Source organism: Tursiops truncatus, chromosome 7 (assembly GCF_011762595.2).
Source record: "Tursiops truncatus isolate mTurTru1 chromosome 7, mTurTru1.mat.Y, whole genome shotgun sequence".
Taxonomy (NCBI): domain Eukaryota; kingdom Metazoa; phylum Chordata; class Mammalia; order Artiodactyla; family Delphinidae; genus Tursiops; species Tursiops truncatus.
Genome location: NC_047040.1, coordinates 94,070,163 through 94,085,807, shown reverse-complemented (window position 1 = coordinate 94,085,807; position 15,645 = coordinate 94,070,163). Strand labels below are relative to the sequence as shown.

At 43.1% G+C, this 15,645-nt stretch overlaps 1 protein-coding gene across 2 annotated transcripts in view; it reads left to right on the top strand.

Moving 5' to 3' along the window:
- The window catches only part of ACMSD (aminocarboxymuconate semialdehyde decarboxylase), a 61,969-nt gene that overhangs the window by 18,851 nt on the left and 27,473 nt on the right, over positions 1–15,645 (top strand). The window contains exons 4-8 of one of the 2 annotated variants that reach the window (XM_033860237.2): positions 3,803–3,852; positions 5,212–5,448; positions 10,167–10,260; positions 12,704–12,799; positions 13,917–14,089. In XM_033860237.2, coding sequence (XP_033716128.1) covers positions 3,803–3,852; positions 5,212–5,448; positions 10,167–10,260; positions 12,704–12,799; positions 13,917–14,089 — 650 coding nt within the window. The remainder of the gene's footprint in view (positions 1–3,802; positions 3,853–5,211; positions 5,449–10,166; positions 10,261–12,703; positions 12,800–13,916; positions 14,090–15,645) is intronic. The other variant, XM_033860238.1, reaches the window with a different exon arrangement.

The following is a 15,645-nucleotide window of genomic DNA, read 5'->3' as shown; positions in this document are numbered from 1 at the left end:
TGAGAAACACTACCAATGTTTGCATCTGATGTAAGAGGCATGTCTACCGCTAAAGTCTGTTGACCACTTTAGGTGATTTATGTGATGACATCTCCTTTTATCCTCCAAGCCAGGCTGTTCCAGCTTCACTGGGGGAGGGATGGCACCTTCCACAGTGATGTTTTTAGAGTGTGGATTTAAAATTTTTTGAAATTAGGTATACCGTTTTAAAGTAGAATGCTGTATTATTTAAACACATTTTAAGTTCAACTGCATAGTATTTACTTATTATAGAGCCAATTAAAACAGTAAAAATAAGAGTTCACAGATTAAGGATGCCAAGTGCCTGGTTAGTCAGATTCAGGATCCGATTTCTTTCTGTAGTTTCTTTTGGTGCACAGTACACAGAATGTCCCCACTGACACATAAGGGGTGGAAACGGGAACAGTTTACAAAAAAGTTAATCATGTAATCTCAGAATACTCTACAATGAAACCAAGCCAGAAATTCGAAAGGGGAGAATGAGGAAATTTTTGTTTCCAAGCTGAGTCACTAACCATTTCTAAGAACTGCTTGCATTCCTCATCCCATATTTTAAAATCAAACAAATCCCCATAATTTAAAAGAATTATGAAAGCCTATCTAAAATATGGTATGATGGGTAGGGGATAAGATAAAACAAAATAAAACATAATAAAATAGTAAAATAAAAATGTGGCATGACAGACGCATTGTACTTTCACTTGTTACTACCTGATTGACCGTGCCACCAAGGAGAGCGTGCTCCAATGAGAGAACCCAGCCTGCTGAACACGCGTGGGATCTGCCCAGAGACTGTGATGGGGAACTCCCCATGACAACACTATCAGGCCTAAATTTTGACATCAGTGGTCTAGATTTAATCCAGAAAACAAACAATTCACACACACAAATAAAAGAGCCCTTTAGAACTACCACCTTCCTAACCAAGGACAAATGTATAAGAAGTTCAAAAAATACACACAGAGATGGCAGGAGACATTTTATTCCAAGGTCTGCATAAAACAAGTTCATAGATATCAGCCCCAAATAAGGAGGTGGTCTCTGGCATGTTAGAATTTGGTATAGCTACTTTAGGCTAGATATTGCTTTATAGATTTTTTTAAATAATTAAAAGTACATCTAAATTGCATTCAAATTGAACTTTGCGGAAAGCCTGAAGCACTTCTGTAGACCATTCCATAGAACACAGTATATATGCCCCATGTACTAGAATGGAGGTGGTAGGGGCACTGAGAGAGAACAGCTTTTCAGACTGACAGCAAAGACAGCAAAGGTCTTACTCTAAATGTGAAGCACAAGCAGCTCCCACCTCTCAAGGAGAAAACTAGTGGAAAGGAGACTCAGATGACTGGTGTCAGAACCATTGCTCACGACTGCAGTTTAGGTGAAGAGTGTCTCCTTTGGTTTTTGTTGTTTGTTTCATTCCACAGCTATCCTTAAGAGGACAGTCAAGCCTAACCCTTGTTGAGCATTTTTCTTTGTGCCAGGTACTGTTCTCAGCACCTGACATGTATTAACTCAATTCCTATAACAACCATCGTAGGTGGCGTCTATTATTATGCCCATTTTACAGATGAAGAAACTGAGGAACAGAGGTTAAGCAATTTGTCCAAGATCGCACAACTTGTAGGGGGGAAAGCCGAGATTTGAACCCCGGCAGTCTGGATCCAAGTGCTTAACAGGTGCATCCTACTGCCTCTGCCGAGGTGAAAGAATGATGAAGGCACAGCACAGAAGGTTCCAGCAAGCCATGCCATCTTCACAGGGAGAAATATGTAATTGCAGTCCCTGGTTTACTTCATCACATCTCTATGTGCAGGCATGGTTGTACCTAGTGCCACCTGAGGGGTATTAGGAGGTGAAGTGATGTGCTCGGGATCACACAGCAGTAAATGGCAGAGCTACAATTATACCTAGGACTGTCTCTCTCATGCCATCACTTTTCCCAAGGGAGCTTTTCCCAAGCCTCCCTCAGGATGAGACCTGCCTGGGGTGTTTATTAACACCCCATCCATTGAGTCACAGTTTCCAAAGGAGGGCCTAGGAATTTGTTTTTACAATGTTCTCTTCCCTCCACCCCCTGGCCCCTATAGCCATTTTACTCAGCAGGTGAGTCTGGGGAACGCTGTGCTATTGCCAAACTGTTAAACACCACTTTAAAAACAATCAGCTCTCATTGGGTTAGACTTGTTTTTTTCCCCTCTTGATTCCCAGGAACCAAAGAACATGTGTCCAAATCAACCAACACATAAATAATGCAATTTACTATGTTAATATAAAATATGGTGACAAGTGATGGCCACTGGGGTATACAGAAGGTGCAAGGCTGGACAGCAGCCTCATCCCACCACTTGCAGGCCATGTGATCTAATCTATAAAATGAAATACAGTAATGTAAGAAAAAGCATTTGTGTAAATGTAAAGATTTTACAATTGAACGGCATTTATCTGTTGTATACTAATCACTGAATACAAATCATATCTGTGACAATGTTCAACAATGCTCTCTAATCAAACGCTGTAGTGTCTAGTCCTCACTAAACAATGATTTATTTATTCATATATTGGGTATGTTAAGGATAGAACATGGACAGACAGGTGCATGTGGTGTTGAAATTCAAGTAGGGCACGGCACAGGATAAACAACCACAGTCATGACAGACTGTAATAAGTTATCAGAAAAGGAAAGGAACAGAACAATGGGATAGAGAGTGGATGGAGTTGGGGAAGGCCTCTCTGAGGATCTGACATTTGAACGGAGACCTTAGGGTAAAAAGGAGCTTGTCCTGTGATGAGCCATAAGGAGGGCATTCCAGGCAGATGGAACAGCAGTGCAAGGGTCCTGGGGCAGGAAAGCACTCCAAAGAACAGGCAGGAGGTCTATGAAGCTCAACGTGAGCTCCCAGGAGAGACGGAGCCTTATAGACCGTGTTCAAGTTTGGAGTTTACTCTGAATGTGATGAAAAGTGCTTGGAAGTTTTGAGCAAGGTAGTGAGTTGATCTAAGTTTTAACCCTTACCCTGGCTTCCAAGTGTAGAACAAACTGTAAGAGGACAAGAGTGGTAGTCGGAGACCAGCTCAGAAGCTTCTGCAGTGGTCCACGTAGGAAATACTGGTGGCTTGGACCAGGCAGTGGCAGGAGATGGGGAGAGGTGAGCACATGAAAGGAACTGGAGTAGAGCTAACAGGCCTTGCTGCTGGGTTGGACGTGGGCACGAGGGAAAGAAGAGCCACCATTGCTTTGGCAGCATCTCTCCTGATAACCCAGCTCCAGAAGTGTGAAGATAAGAGATTGTAGGCATCCTGGATGCCGGATTCTGGAACCACACTCAGGGTCTCATTCTGGGCATTCCAGACAGTGGGACTCTACCCATGCTCACTTAGGAGATGAATTAAAGGGGCCAGGAAGGTGCCTGAGAAATACAGTCTGTCATGCATGACCTAAGATGAAAAGCCCTAAAAAAATTGATTGGGAAATGTCTTGCTTAAATAAAACTTCACAGGAAGGAGGGTTGGAAAACACCTTTGAAAAATTGCTTTTTAGTTTTTCTTGAATGATCTCACTTCTGTCCAGCCTTTACTCCTCTCCTTAGAACTGACGCCGAGGGATGAGGGAAGCCTGGGACAGAGACCCTGCGAGAAGGGGGACAGGGAGAAGCAGCGAGGGAGGGGAGAGAGGAAAGACGGTGGGACGGAGACTTGCTGGGCTCCTCAGCCCTGGGAAATGTCGGAGTGCCCGGGCCATTCTTCTCATTAGCTTTGCCTTTGTGTCTGTGTCTAGGAGTGACCGTGCAAGCCCTTTCCACGGTTCCCGTCATGTTTAGCTACTGGGTGAGTGTGAAACCTCAATCCATCTCCTTGGTGGGCGAAGGCTCACTCACGTCCAGCTCCCTAGCAAGTAGACAAATGCCTCAAGTCTCGAACATTGCCCACCCAACTCTCCACCCTTTCAGAGATCAGCAGGGTCCCTCAGCTTCTCACACCACACCGTCCCCTCCCAGGCCTGTCTCCCTAGTCATGTCCTTGCTCTAGACCTGCATGGTCCAGTATGGTAGCCAATGGCTGCAGGTTGCTATGTGACTCGAATTGCATTTCCACTGGACAGCACAGTTCTAGACCCAACCTTAATCTCCATCAGAACTGACCTGTCTGCTGACTCATTCCTGCGGTGCCTAGCTTAGTAACTGACAAGCCAGCTTATTCAAAAGTGATAATGATCTTGAGGCAGGGGAAGTGATGATAATGGCCTAATATGTTGCCTCTCCCATGGAAATATACAATTCAAAACAGGATTCCTAGAGTTGGATGCCTTTCCCCGAGTGATGAAGTCTTGAGTGCTAAAAGTTTCAGGCATGATGGCAAGCCTGTGGAAGCACATTTTTGTACATAGTTGGGGGTGCACTAAGTACCCTCTCAACCAAATAAACATTCACACGTGTTGTGATTTAATAAGCAATGGAAATACCACCTGCTCACACTTACTTCCTCCACCTGTGCTCATGATTCTAGTATTAGTGATTCAATCCTTATCTGTTCCTATCATGAGATTCACTACTTAAAATAAAATCCCCTAAGACCTCGAGATACCTGAATTTACCAGACTGGGTGCTATTCTGACTGGGCAACTGGGATTGCAGGCAAATACCAAATTCTTAGCAGTGGGGTGGGATGATGTTGAAAGATAGCAGTAGCGGAGAGATTACTCTTGAGTGTCACTGCCAACAGGAAGGACACAGAGAAGGACAGACAGGAACAGGAGAGGTCCATAAGCAGCCCGGCATCCTCTGAGGAGGCGTGACAAGGAGGTGCCCTGAAATCGGGCACTCACCAGGCCCAGCTCCTGGGGTTGGGAGGGGGGATGCCTAGGTGTGCAGCCCTGCAGACTCCTGTCTGCAGTTGGTGGGGTGGCCCACCCTCATTCCATGTCTAGTGTAGGATTCCAGGCCCTTCTGATTACAGCCCCAGTTTTTCTAATTAATCAGCAATATGCTAGCAGTTTTCTTTGCCTTGGCAATGAATGGCTTCTGGGTCTCCTGTGGCCAAGGCCTAACTCAGGCTGTGCTTCAGCTTTCTGAGGGGTAAAGCCACTGAGAGTGACAAGTGACTGAGCCCTGAGGAGGTGCTGATCAGAGTAAATATCTAAAGAAGTAAGTTTTGAACCATGTGCTTTCCCTTACCTGTCTCCACCAGGCGAAACCTCAGGACACTTTAGAGCTGTGCCAGCTTCTAAACAATGACCTAGCTGCCACTGTTGCGAGCCACCCGAGGAGGTTTGTGGGTCTGGGGACATTGCCCATGCAGGCCCCTGAGCTGGCGGTCAAGGAGCTGGAGCGCTGTGTGAAGGAGCTGGGCTTTCCGGGGGTTCAGATTGGCTCCCACATCAATGAGTGGGACCTGAACGCCCAGGAACTCTTCCCAGTGTACGCGGTGAGTACGTGGCGCTCACTCTTGGAGCGTGGCCAGGCACTGTGCTCGGTGTCCCTGGGTGGGAGAGATGCCTGATGACATGCTAGATGTAGGGGGAAATGTGGAAAGAGCTCCCCCAAATAAGTGGGCCATCCTACTAGAAGAGGGACAGGTGGAAATGCTTCCCAGGCCAGCCCTAAGTTAACTCAGTGAAATCTCTCTTCTTTCTAGCCCCCTTGATCTCCTTTTAAAGTTTCATTTGGAATAAAATAGATAACCAACCAGGACCTACTGTATAGCACAGGGAACTCTGTTCAATATTCTGTAATAACCTAAATGGGAAAAGAATTTGAAAAAGAATAGATACATGTATATGCTCAACTGAATCACTTTGCCGTACACCTGAAACTAACCCAACATTGTTAATCAACTGTGCTCCAATATAAACTAAAAATTAAAAAAAATTTTTTAAAATAAAGAGGTTATGTAAACTGGAAAGAAAAAGTTTCATTTGGAAGCCAAAATACTACCCTCACCACAGCCACTGTGCAAAAGAATCAGGTTAATGACATACCCCCAAAGTATTTGTTTTTGCTTTGGAAAAAAGTTCTTATCATTTTTCAAAATTATGAAATAATTTAGAAGAACCTGCAGAAAATACAAAAATGTTTAAAGAGGAAAACAGCTATACATAAAATAAATAAGCATCAAGGATTTACTGTATAGCACAAGGAATTATACCCAATATCTTGTAATAACCTGTAATGGAATAGAATCTGCAAAAAACAAACCAAATCACTATGCTGTACACCTGAAACTAACACAATATTGTAAATGAACTATACTTTAAATAAATAGGAAAACAAAAAGAACCCATAATTCTGCCACCTAAAGATGAGTAAACACTGTTAATAGTACATTTCATTTATCTTTTTTTCTTTTTTTTTTTGCGGTACGCGGGCCTCTCACTGTTGTGGCCTCTCCCGTTGCGGAGCACAGGCTCCGGATGTGCAGGCTCAGCGGCCATGGCTCAGGGGCCCAGCCGCTCTGCGGCATGTGGGATCTTCCCAGACCGGGGCACGAACCCATGTCCCCTGCATCGCCAGGCGGACTCTCAACCACTGCGCCACCAGGGAAGCCCCATTTATCTTTTTATTTGCATACATCTGCATATTTTATATTTTAATGAAATTGGAAATACACTATACATGTGATTTTTTAATAATGTTTTTATTTTTTTAATTTTTGCCTGCATTGGGTCTTTGATGCTGTGTGCAGGCTTTTCTCTAGTTGCAGCGAGCAGGGGCTACTCCTCGTTGTGGTGCGCGGGCTTTTCATTGTGGTGGCTTCTCTTGTTGCGGAGCATGGGCTCTAGGCACGTAAGCTTCAGTAGTTGTGGCACATGGGCTCAGTAGTTGTGGCTCGCGGGCTCCAGAGCACAGGCTCAGTAGTTGTGGTGCACGGGCTTAGCTGCTCTGCGGCATGTGGGATCTTCCCGGACCAGGGCTCAAACCTGTGTCCCCTGCATTGGCAGGCAGATTCTTAACCACTGTGCCACCAGGGAAGCCCCTAAACATGCGATTTTGTATCCTAATTGAGAATTTCCAACCTAAGTGAAAATTCTCTCAATGCATGATTTTAAAATAACTGCATAATATTCCAATATATGGATATGTTTTATTTAACCAACCCGCAATTAAGATACTTTTTAAGCCATATATTTTTTAAATGTAGTATAATAAAAATATGCAACAAAAATAATACCATCAAAATGTTAACATTTGATGAAACTAGATGGTAAATATATGGGTGTTCATTTTAGTTGTTTATAACTTTCTATATTTGAAATATTGCATAATGAGATACATTTTCAAAAACACAGTGCCATCCATTTCTGAAATATCCAACAGAAGTGTCCACAGTCCCATGGTCCTCTCTACCTTCTGTTCTTTCTGTACATAAATCTGCTTTCCTTAATTCCAGGATTCAAGATGCATAATTCTTTATTCAATTGCATTTTTTAAAAATTTCTTACTTGCCTCCTAGAATTATAATAATATCATTTTCTGTTATTTTCACTGGAAATGCAAAATCTTCAATAATGAATTAAGTAGATGTTGGTAGACTCATCAGGCAATATAATCACTGATGATTTATTCATTTAATATTTATTGAGCTCTGACTACATGCAGAATGCATTCCATGCTTGTATCTGTGGACACTGCCCACCATTTGGGGGACTGCCTGTTAAATTGCCTCCTAATGACCTGAAAGATTTAGTTAATGTTCCTCTAAATATCAAACTCCCAGAAGATGATTGGCTGCAGTGGCTGAACTGATCCAGTGAATGTTTTCTAGAAACTTTAATGAGCTCTGAAAGAGGATGTATTTACTTGTGCATCCAAATTGTTTCAGCACAGTATGAGCAAGCCTTCAGCTGTAGGTCATTTTAGGATTCACTGGAATTGGCTTTATGAATTACTAAGGGGCTCAGAACGCAATAGCAGCCCATTGGGGTCCAAATGGATATTTTCATTTATGTGACCAGCTCAATCAATCATTCTAACTAGGCTGTTTTGGGGGCTACCAGTCTCTGTGGGGATTCAAAAAAGCATCCTGGCCCCATCTGACTTGTGATGTCCTGGGGTTGATAGCACATTTGTTTGGTTAGCAAGACTTGCCAGCCTTAGCACTATCTAACTTGCATCAGTAACGTGCTGAAACAAATGAGAGGCGTTTCTGTGAGCCAAGTTGGCTTCGTCATCTCGAGGGCAGCCTGAGCTCCAGAGCACCCAACTGTCCCCCTTATCTCCTAGACCTCCCTTCTTAGTGAGCAAACCCAACGGCACACGCTCAGGTCAGTTATCAGGTACAAAAATGATTTTGTGGTGAGTATGAAGCAAACAGAGTGGTAGTGGCAGACTGCCTGTCATTTATCAGCCAGAAGACCTGAGTAAGTTACTTAGCCTCTATCTGCCTTAGTTTCCTCCTCTTTAAAATGGGAGTAATAAAAGTACTCATCTCATAAAGGATTAAACTAGTTAACAATTGTAAAATTGCTATATATATTAAAAATATATATTAAATATATAAATTAGATATTATATATAATATATAATATGTAAATATATAATAATACATATGTTATATAAAATGGGAGTAATGAAAGTGCTCATCTCATAAAGGATTAAACTAGTTAACAATTGTTACGTATAAAATATGCTATGTATAAAATATGCTATGCTATGTATAAAATATGCTATGTATAAAATAAATATAATATACAAAAATATATGAGTATATATAATATATATAAAATGCATAGTAGTATATAATATACATAGGATATATATTAGATATAAAATATACATATATACATATATATATATAAACAGCTTTGGCACATGGTAAGTGCTCACTAAATTTAAACTATCATGATTTTGAGGGTATAAGTGGCTTCTTTTTATATTCTCTACAATGTCTCACATGCAGAAGGTGATCAGAAATATTTGTTAATTTGAATTGAATAGAAATGAACCATCACACGTACACAGAATAAAGCTTTATCCTTATGAGGAGTGAAATCCCACCAAGATACCAAGATCACATGCCTTTGTCAAGCCCAAACCATCCCAAGAAGTTGATACTCTTTCCAGCCTGCATCCGTTATTAGAAACCAATCAGCTCCTCTCCCTTCAAAAGATTTCTATCTGTTCCGCTCCCCAGAACCTGTTGAATTAGAAGGGCTTTCTTCAATCTGCCTGTTGCCTGCCACTTCCAGAATCCCCTATTGTCCTGGGATTATTTCTCCATTTTGAAAAGGCTTATGTACACAAGTCACATTGCATCAGCCTGGTTAGCCCAAATGTTTATATGTAGAGGTAGGATGATTCACCCCAGCACCCCAATATATTTGGAAAAGAAATGGTCCAAGAAAAATCTGTTTTGAACCTTGACAAGCAACTAATATTAAAAGCCTGTTGTGAGGACTTTTTCTAATTAACCATTGTGTCGAATAAAGGTCATTTCCTCCAGATGGTATTTCTATTTCCCAGAAGGTCCTGGAGCAGGTTTGCTCATGACAGTCTTTTCAGTACCTGCCTGGCTGAGGCACTGAGAGCTCTTTCCTTTCTAAAGTCATCTCATACACAGCGGACTCTTCAGGCGCTCAGCTGTGGTCCTGAGGCTTTGTGAGTGCCTGTAGATCCCAGAAATTCCCACCCAGTGTCAGGCTCGGAGTGGCCAGATGGCGTAGGTCAGGCCAGTTATGAGCCCCTGGCTCCTAACCCATCACTTCCTCACTTTCCACATCGTCGGGTTTCCAAGAGAGGGAGAAGAGGGAACACTCCACCCCTGACTTCAACACTACAATCGAAGCAGTCCTTCCGAAAGAGGGGACCAAACAGGAACCAGCAGGGGAAATTTCCTCACGTTTGAGGTGTGAGATCAGTCCTTGAGTGTTTTGCTCTCAGCCAAAGTGTTTCAAGGGTAGATGTTTCATCAACCTCAATGGTAAATCCACCAACACCCTTGTTAATTCTAAGTGTTCTTTTTAGTTGCCAAGCAGGAGCAGAGTTTATCAATATTCTTTTATATAGATCAGAAAAAATTTCAAAAATATTTTAGTTTATTTATTCAGATCAATATAGACCCAGAGAAAAGCAATACCCTAAAATAGTGCCCTATAATTTGCTGGCTCATCCAAATAACCCCCTCACTCTCTCATTGCTTCTTTGAAGGAGGCTGAAAAGCTGAACTGTTCCCTATTTGTGCACCCCTGGGACATGCAGATGGATGGACGGATGGCCAAATACTGGTTCCCTTGGCTCATAGGTTTGTGTCAGCTTGGGATCTGGAAAAGAGAGTCAAGCCCTTAGTTTTTTCCAATTATCTATGGGACCCTATTATGTCAAAGAGAGAAAGTATGAATAACTAACAGGATTGTGAGTTATTGAGCTCTTACTCGGATAGTGCTATATGTATTACCTCATTTAATTTTTTTAATTGAAGTATAGTTGATTTACAATGTTTCAGGTATACAGCAAAGTGATTCAGTTAGATTACCTCATTTAATTTTAATCTTATCCACACAAAACTTTATGAGGTTGACACTATAATAGCCAGTTTTTTTTTTTGGCTGGGCCACATGGCTTGCAGGTTATCTTAGCTCCCCAATCAGGGATCAAACCCGTGCCCCCTGAAGTGGAAACTCGGAGTCCTAACCACTGGACCACCAGGGAATTCCCTGTAATAGCCATTTTATAGATGGAGAAACTGAGTCTCGAAGTGGTTAAGTTGTGCAGGTCACATAGTTAAAAAGTGAAAATGGAATTTACATAGATCTGTCTGACTCCAAAGCCACCACCTCACTACACAGACTCCCAAAAAGGCTCTGCAAAAAAGTAGCCATGCCTGTCTAATAGATTTTTAGAAGCCAATGATCGCATCAGCCCTTACAAATGAGAACCCTGGAGTTACAAGCAGAAAGAAGGTCAGCTTCTACCGCCTAAGGATCTGAGACCCTAGATTGCAGATGACCAGGCTTTCAAGTCCCCTGTTACCTGCTCTTTGCCACCTGCACTGTTCACCCATGGTTCCACCTGAGGGTAAGGGAAGGGCAAAGAGGAGAGACCTTTACTGAGCCTACCAAGCTCTGGATAGGAGCTGGTCCGGATTCTCTTTCTGCTCTGACATTTCATGCCCTTGTTATTGCTTTTGGAGACTGAACGTGTTTAGTAAGGCAGCTTCCTACCCATCCCCCACCAAATTCTTGAGCAACAATTAGTCGGAAGAGATAAACTAAGTAGCCCCTGTGCTCTCTGGCTTCTAAGAAAATCTCATCCTAATTCACACAACACTTTGACAAGTTCCACAAACTTATTTGCATTGCAACTTCCCACATGAAAAACAAAGGAGAGCATTTTTACATAGAGGATCATTTCATCCCTCATTATGCAACACATATATTGATCCTTTCTAGCACACCGGGCACTGAAGATGTACCAGACATGGACAAAACCTCTGCCCCCCTGAAGCCTGAGCTGACAAGTACACAGGTCATAAACAAACAGGCTAATTTCTGAATTTTATACTGGATGCAAAGGCGGTCTTTAGGAGACTGGAGGATTCCCAGCAGGGCAGGGCCATGATCCAATTTACATTATAAATATTCCACTTTGGTTCCTATATAGACAATTGTGGGGTTTTTGTCCAGGTAGTTAATGGAAAGCAGAATCACAGGACCAAAGGGAAGGGATGCTGCCTATCCCCCCGCCTGCAGGAAACTCTGCCCACAAACCACTCCCAGACAGATGTGAATCCATCATGCTTCCAGAATTCTCAAGAGGCCAAGTATCCAGGGAGCCAGGGGCATCTCTGTCCATGGAAAGTGACAGGCCTAAGGAAGGATGAACAACCAGTAAAGGCCCACTAGGCAGCCAGAGAATCAGGCTTCCCCAGAAGGCCCAGGGCTCAGTCACAGAGCCCCCAGAGATTTCTTAATCACAGTCTGAAAAGCAGTCATCTGGAAATATAGCCCAGATGGATTCCATGGAGGTGAAGGCATCGGGCATGGACCAGCTGCCTCTTCTAGAAGCACAAAGCACTTGAAATAATTCATTTTAATCCAGTTATTTTCAACCTCAGCTCCAAGAAGCAGTAAAGATTTGGCAGGAATATTAATATTAGTTAATATCTATTGAGCACTCACTAAGTGGCAAGAACTAACCATTCTTAACCCCAGTTTACAGATGAGGAAATTAAAGCAGGGAGGCAAATCATATTTGTCAAGCCCCTCCAATGTGAAGCTCTGGCCAAGAACTTTCCCAGCATCATCACTTGCAAGGTTCCACAACAGCCTTCCAAGATGGGCAACACTGTCCCCATTTCACAGGTGAAGAAGCCCAGACTCGGGGGCATTAAATTACTTGTCAAAGGCCAAGAAGCAAACAACTGGAGGAGAATGGGTTCAGCCTAGACTCACTGTACTCTGCTTGCCCCACTGCACACAAAATGGAAGCTGGGAGAATCAGGACAAAAGACAGGTCCTCTGGCTCCTTGACTCTTCTAGCCATTAGATGACTCTACTTGCAAGTGGCAAATAGGAAGTGTCAGATGGTTTCTGCTTGCCAAAGTCATGGCCTGCGTACAACCAAGCCATGCTAGGGCACAGGGACCCTGCGCTTCTCAGCAAGGTCCCATTCCCCTGCCATTAACATCACTGAACTTCTTGCTCGTGATGACAAGCGCTATACGTCATGACTGTTTCTTCTTCCAGGAATGCCCGCAGAGACCACCACAGCCATTTGCTCCATGATCATGGGTGGAGTGTTCGAGAAGTTTCCTAAACTGAAAGTATGTTTTGCACATGGAGGTAAGACCCTATCTGTATTAGTCAGCTTGGGCTGCCGTAACAGAATGTGACCGCAGACTGGGCAGCTTAAATAACAGAAATGTATTTTCTCACAGTTATGGAGTTCCCAGATCAAGATGCCAGTGCAGCTGGTTTTTAGTGCGGTCTCTCTTCCTGGATTACAGAAGGCCGCCTTCTTACTGTGTCCCCACATGGCCGTTTCTTTGTGTGTTCACAGGAAGACAGACAGAGAGTTCCTATGTCTCTTCCTCTTCTTATGAGGACACCAGTCCTGTAGGATGAGGGTCCCACCTTATGACCTCATTTAAGCTTCATTATCTCCTTAAAGGCTTTATCTACAAGTACAGTCACATTGGGGGTCAGGGACACAATTTTGGAGGGACACAATTTAGTCCTGGTAGTTGTTCTAAAGTATATGATGGTTCAAGGACCAAATTCCATTTCTGCAGACAAGTTTAGTTTGGTTGGCACAGTTTACTTGATTTTGTTTTGTTTTTCATTTAAATCTCTCGTCAGACCACAAGCTACCACAAGCTCTCCAGTTTGCAATAGTCCCTACCATTCACTATTGTTTACAAACAGGCCTGTTTCATTCATTTCCATTTCCTGCTTGGTCCCTGTAGGTAAGTGAGTTTGTGACCCTTGAATACACACACACAATATCAAACTATACACACTGTTCTCTAATCCGCTTTTCCTTCTCAACAGCACATGGAGACATCTTTCCATGTCAGTGAGTACAGAGCTTCATCATTTTTGATGGCTGTATACATGACAATGCATTTTATGGATATGCCGTCATTATTTAGATATTCCCCAACTGAAAGGCTCCCTCTGTATTTTTCTATTATAACCAAGCTACATTTGAAAACCTTGACCACACATCTTTATACACTTGTCTTCTCTCTTTAGGATAAATTCCTTAAATCTGAATTTCTAGATGAGTTAAACTTTATTCTTTTTTCTGGGTCTTCTCTCACATTTGGAACCCAGTAGATCCTTTGTAAATACAGTTAACTAGCTGGGCTACAGTAACTTCTCTTTGCATACAACATGAGGGTTGAAAAGAATCCTTTTCAATTAACCCTAGTCCCTCAGGAATGGGCTTTACTTGCAGGTGGTTCCTTCCCCTACACAGTAGGAAGAATCTCCCATGGATTCAGCATGCGTCCAGATCTGTGTGCCCAGGACAATCCAACCAACCCAAAGAAATACCTTGGCTCCTTTTACACGGACTCCTTGGTTCATGATCCTCTGGCCCTGAAGCTATTAACAGATGTCGTAGGAAAGGTAAGCCAGGGCTGCCATTTGGGTGACTTATGGGGAGCAGAGTGCAGGATCAGCAACCAGTTGCTTGGTCTCTCTTTGAAAAAGGGATGGGAGAAAAGGCATTAGAAGAAAAAGGAGGGACAGTGAGGTTCGGGATTAGGTCTGCTCGCACAGGGTATCCAATCCAGAACCTCCTTCAACGTAGACCATGTATCAGCAGGGAGCCATTACGGATGTACGCCAGGGAAATCCCAGATAAGCCACATGGCTGGGTAGCTCCCCAGATAAATTCTTCTTCCTTACAGTCGCCTCTGTAGTGACCGTAAGGAAGTGACACATCACGATGAGGTAAGCAGGAAAGAGCCACCAGTTTTGAGGTCAAATTCACCTGGGTTAAAATCCTGGCTCTACTTCTTACTGACTAGGTAAAGTGTGACTCTAACTGTCCTCATCCACTAAATGAAGAAAACTGGAACATTAAAGAGGGGGGGATGGCACTGGCCAGGAAGGCAGGGGAAGATGATGAAGGGTCTTGGGTACCACCTGAAATGTTTTGCTGGAATAACATGGCCTTTGTTTTGAAAACCATTCTCTCATTTGGCCCAAAAGACCAGCACGGTAGTGCTTTAAACCTCACAAGAAAAGGCCTTTCCTCTTCTGTGGTCTGCTGGCAGCTCTCCTGTTGGTAGCATCTCCACTTTTAAGTATTCTTTGGAAATGCTAACTGAGCAAGTTTAGACAGTGTTTAGAGCAAAGGTCAGTCTGAATTAGTAGTCTGAAATATTTAGTATTTCAATTCTGTTTGATTACTTACAGATAGCAATAGAAGGCTTCCAAATTTACCCAAAGAAAAAAACTCTTTGGGGTTTCTAAAAGAATATGGACATATGTGTTTAAAGATTGGCAATATGGTGCTTGGATTGAGAGGAGATGCTAAGGCATGTAAAATCTTGTTTAGCAGAGAAAGCGGTCCATTATTTGAAAGCTGCAAGTTACTGTTCTATCTCCAGAATGAAGACTTCATCTCACTTTAAAGCTGACTGTTTCTCTGGCTTGAGAACCTCTTTAGAATATAAATGTTGAACATTCTGGTTTGGGAATAAGTTATGTGGCTGAGCTATGTGTCTGAGCCTTCTGGCTTTTGTGTTGTCCCCGCTGAAATCGGTGCTTAGCAGCTGGTTGTGACTGTTGATTATCATTGCATTGGACAGAGGGGCTATGGGCAGGTGTGTAAGTAGGAAACTACAAAAAGGAGAAGCCGAAAGAGTCTGTAAACCCTGGATTTTGAGCAATGGAGGAGGGGGAGTAGGAAAGCGGTGTGGAAGTGGGGAAAGGGTCAGTCTAATTACCTCCCATCAAGCCTAGTACCCCTGGTGTTCCTGGCAATGGCGACATCAGGAAAAAACACCCTTGGCAAATATAACATCTATCTTACGAGCAATACCATCAGCAGTGAGGGAGACCATCAGCCCCTTCAAACAGCATTCAGGGCAATACACATCGGCCAGGGGGTCACAGCAGAAGAGGAAAAACACAGCAAGTGCCTTGTGGTAACCAGTGGATAGACTAGTTAGTAA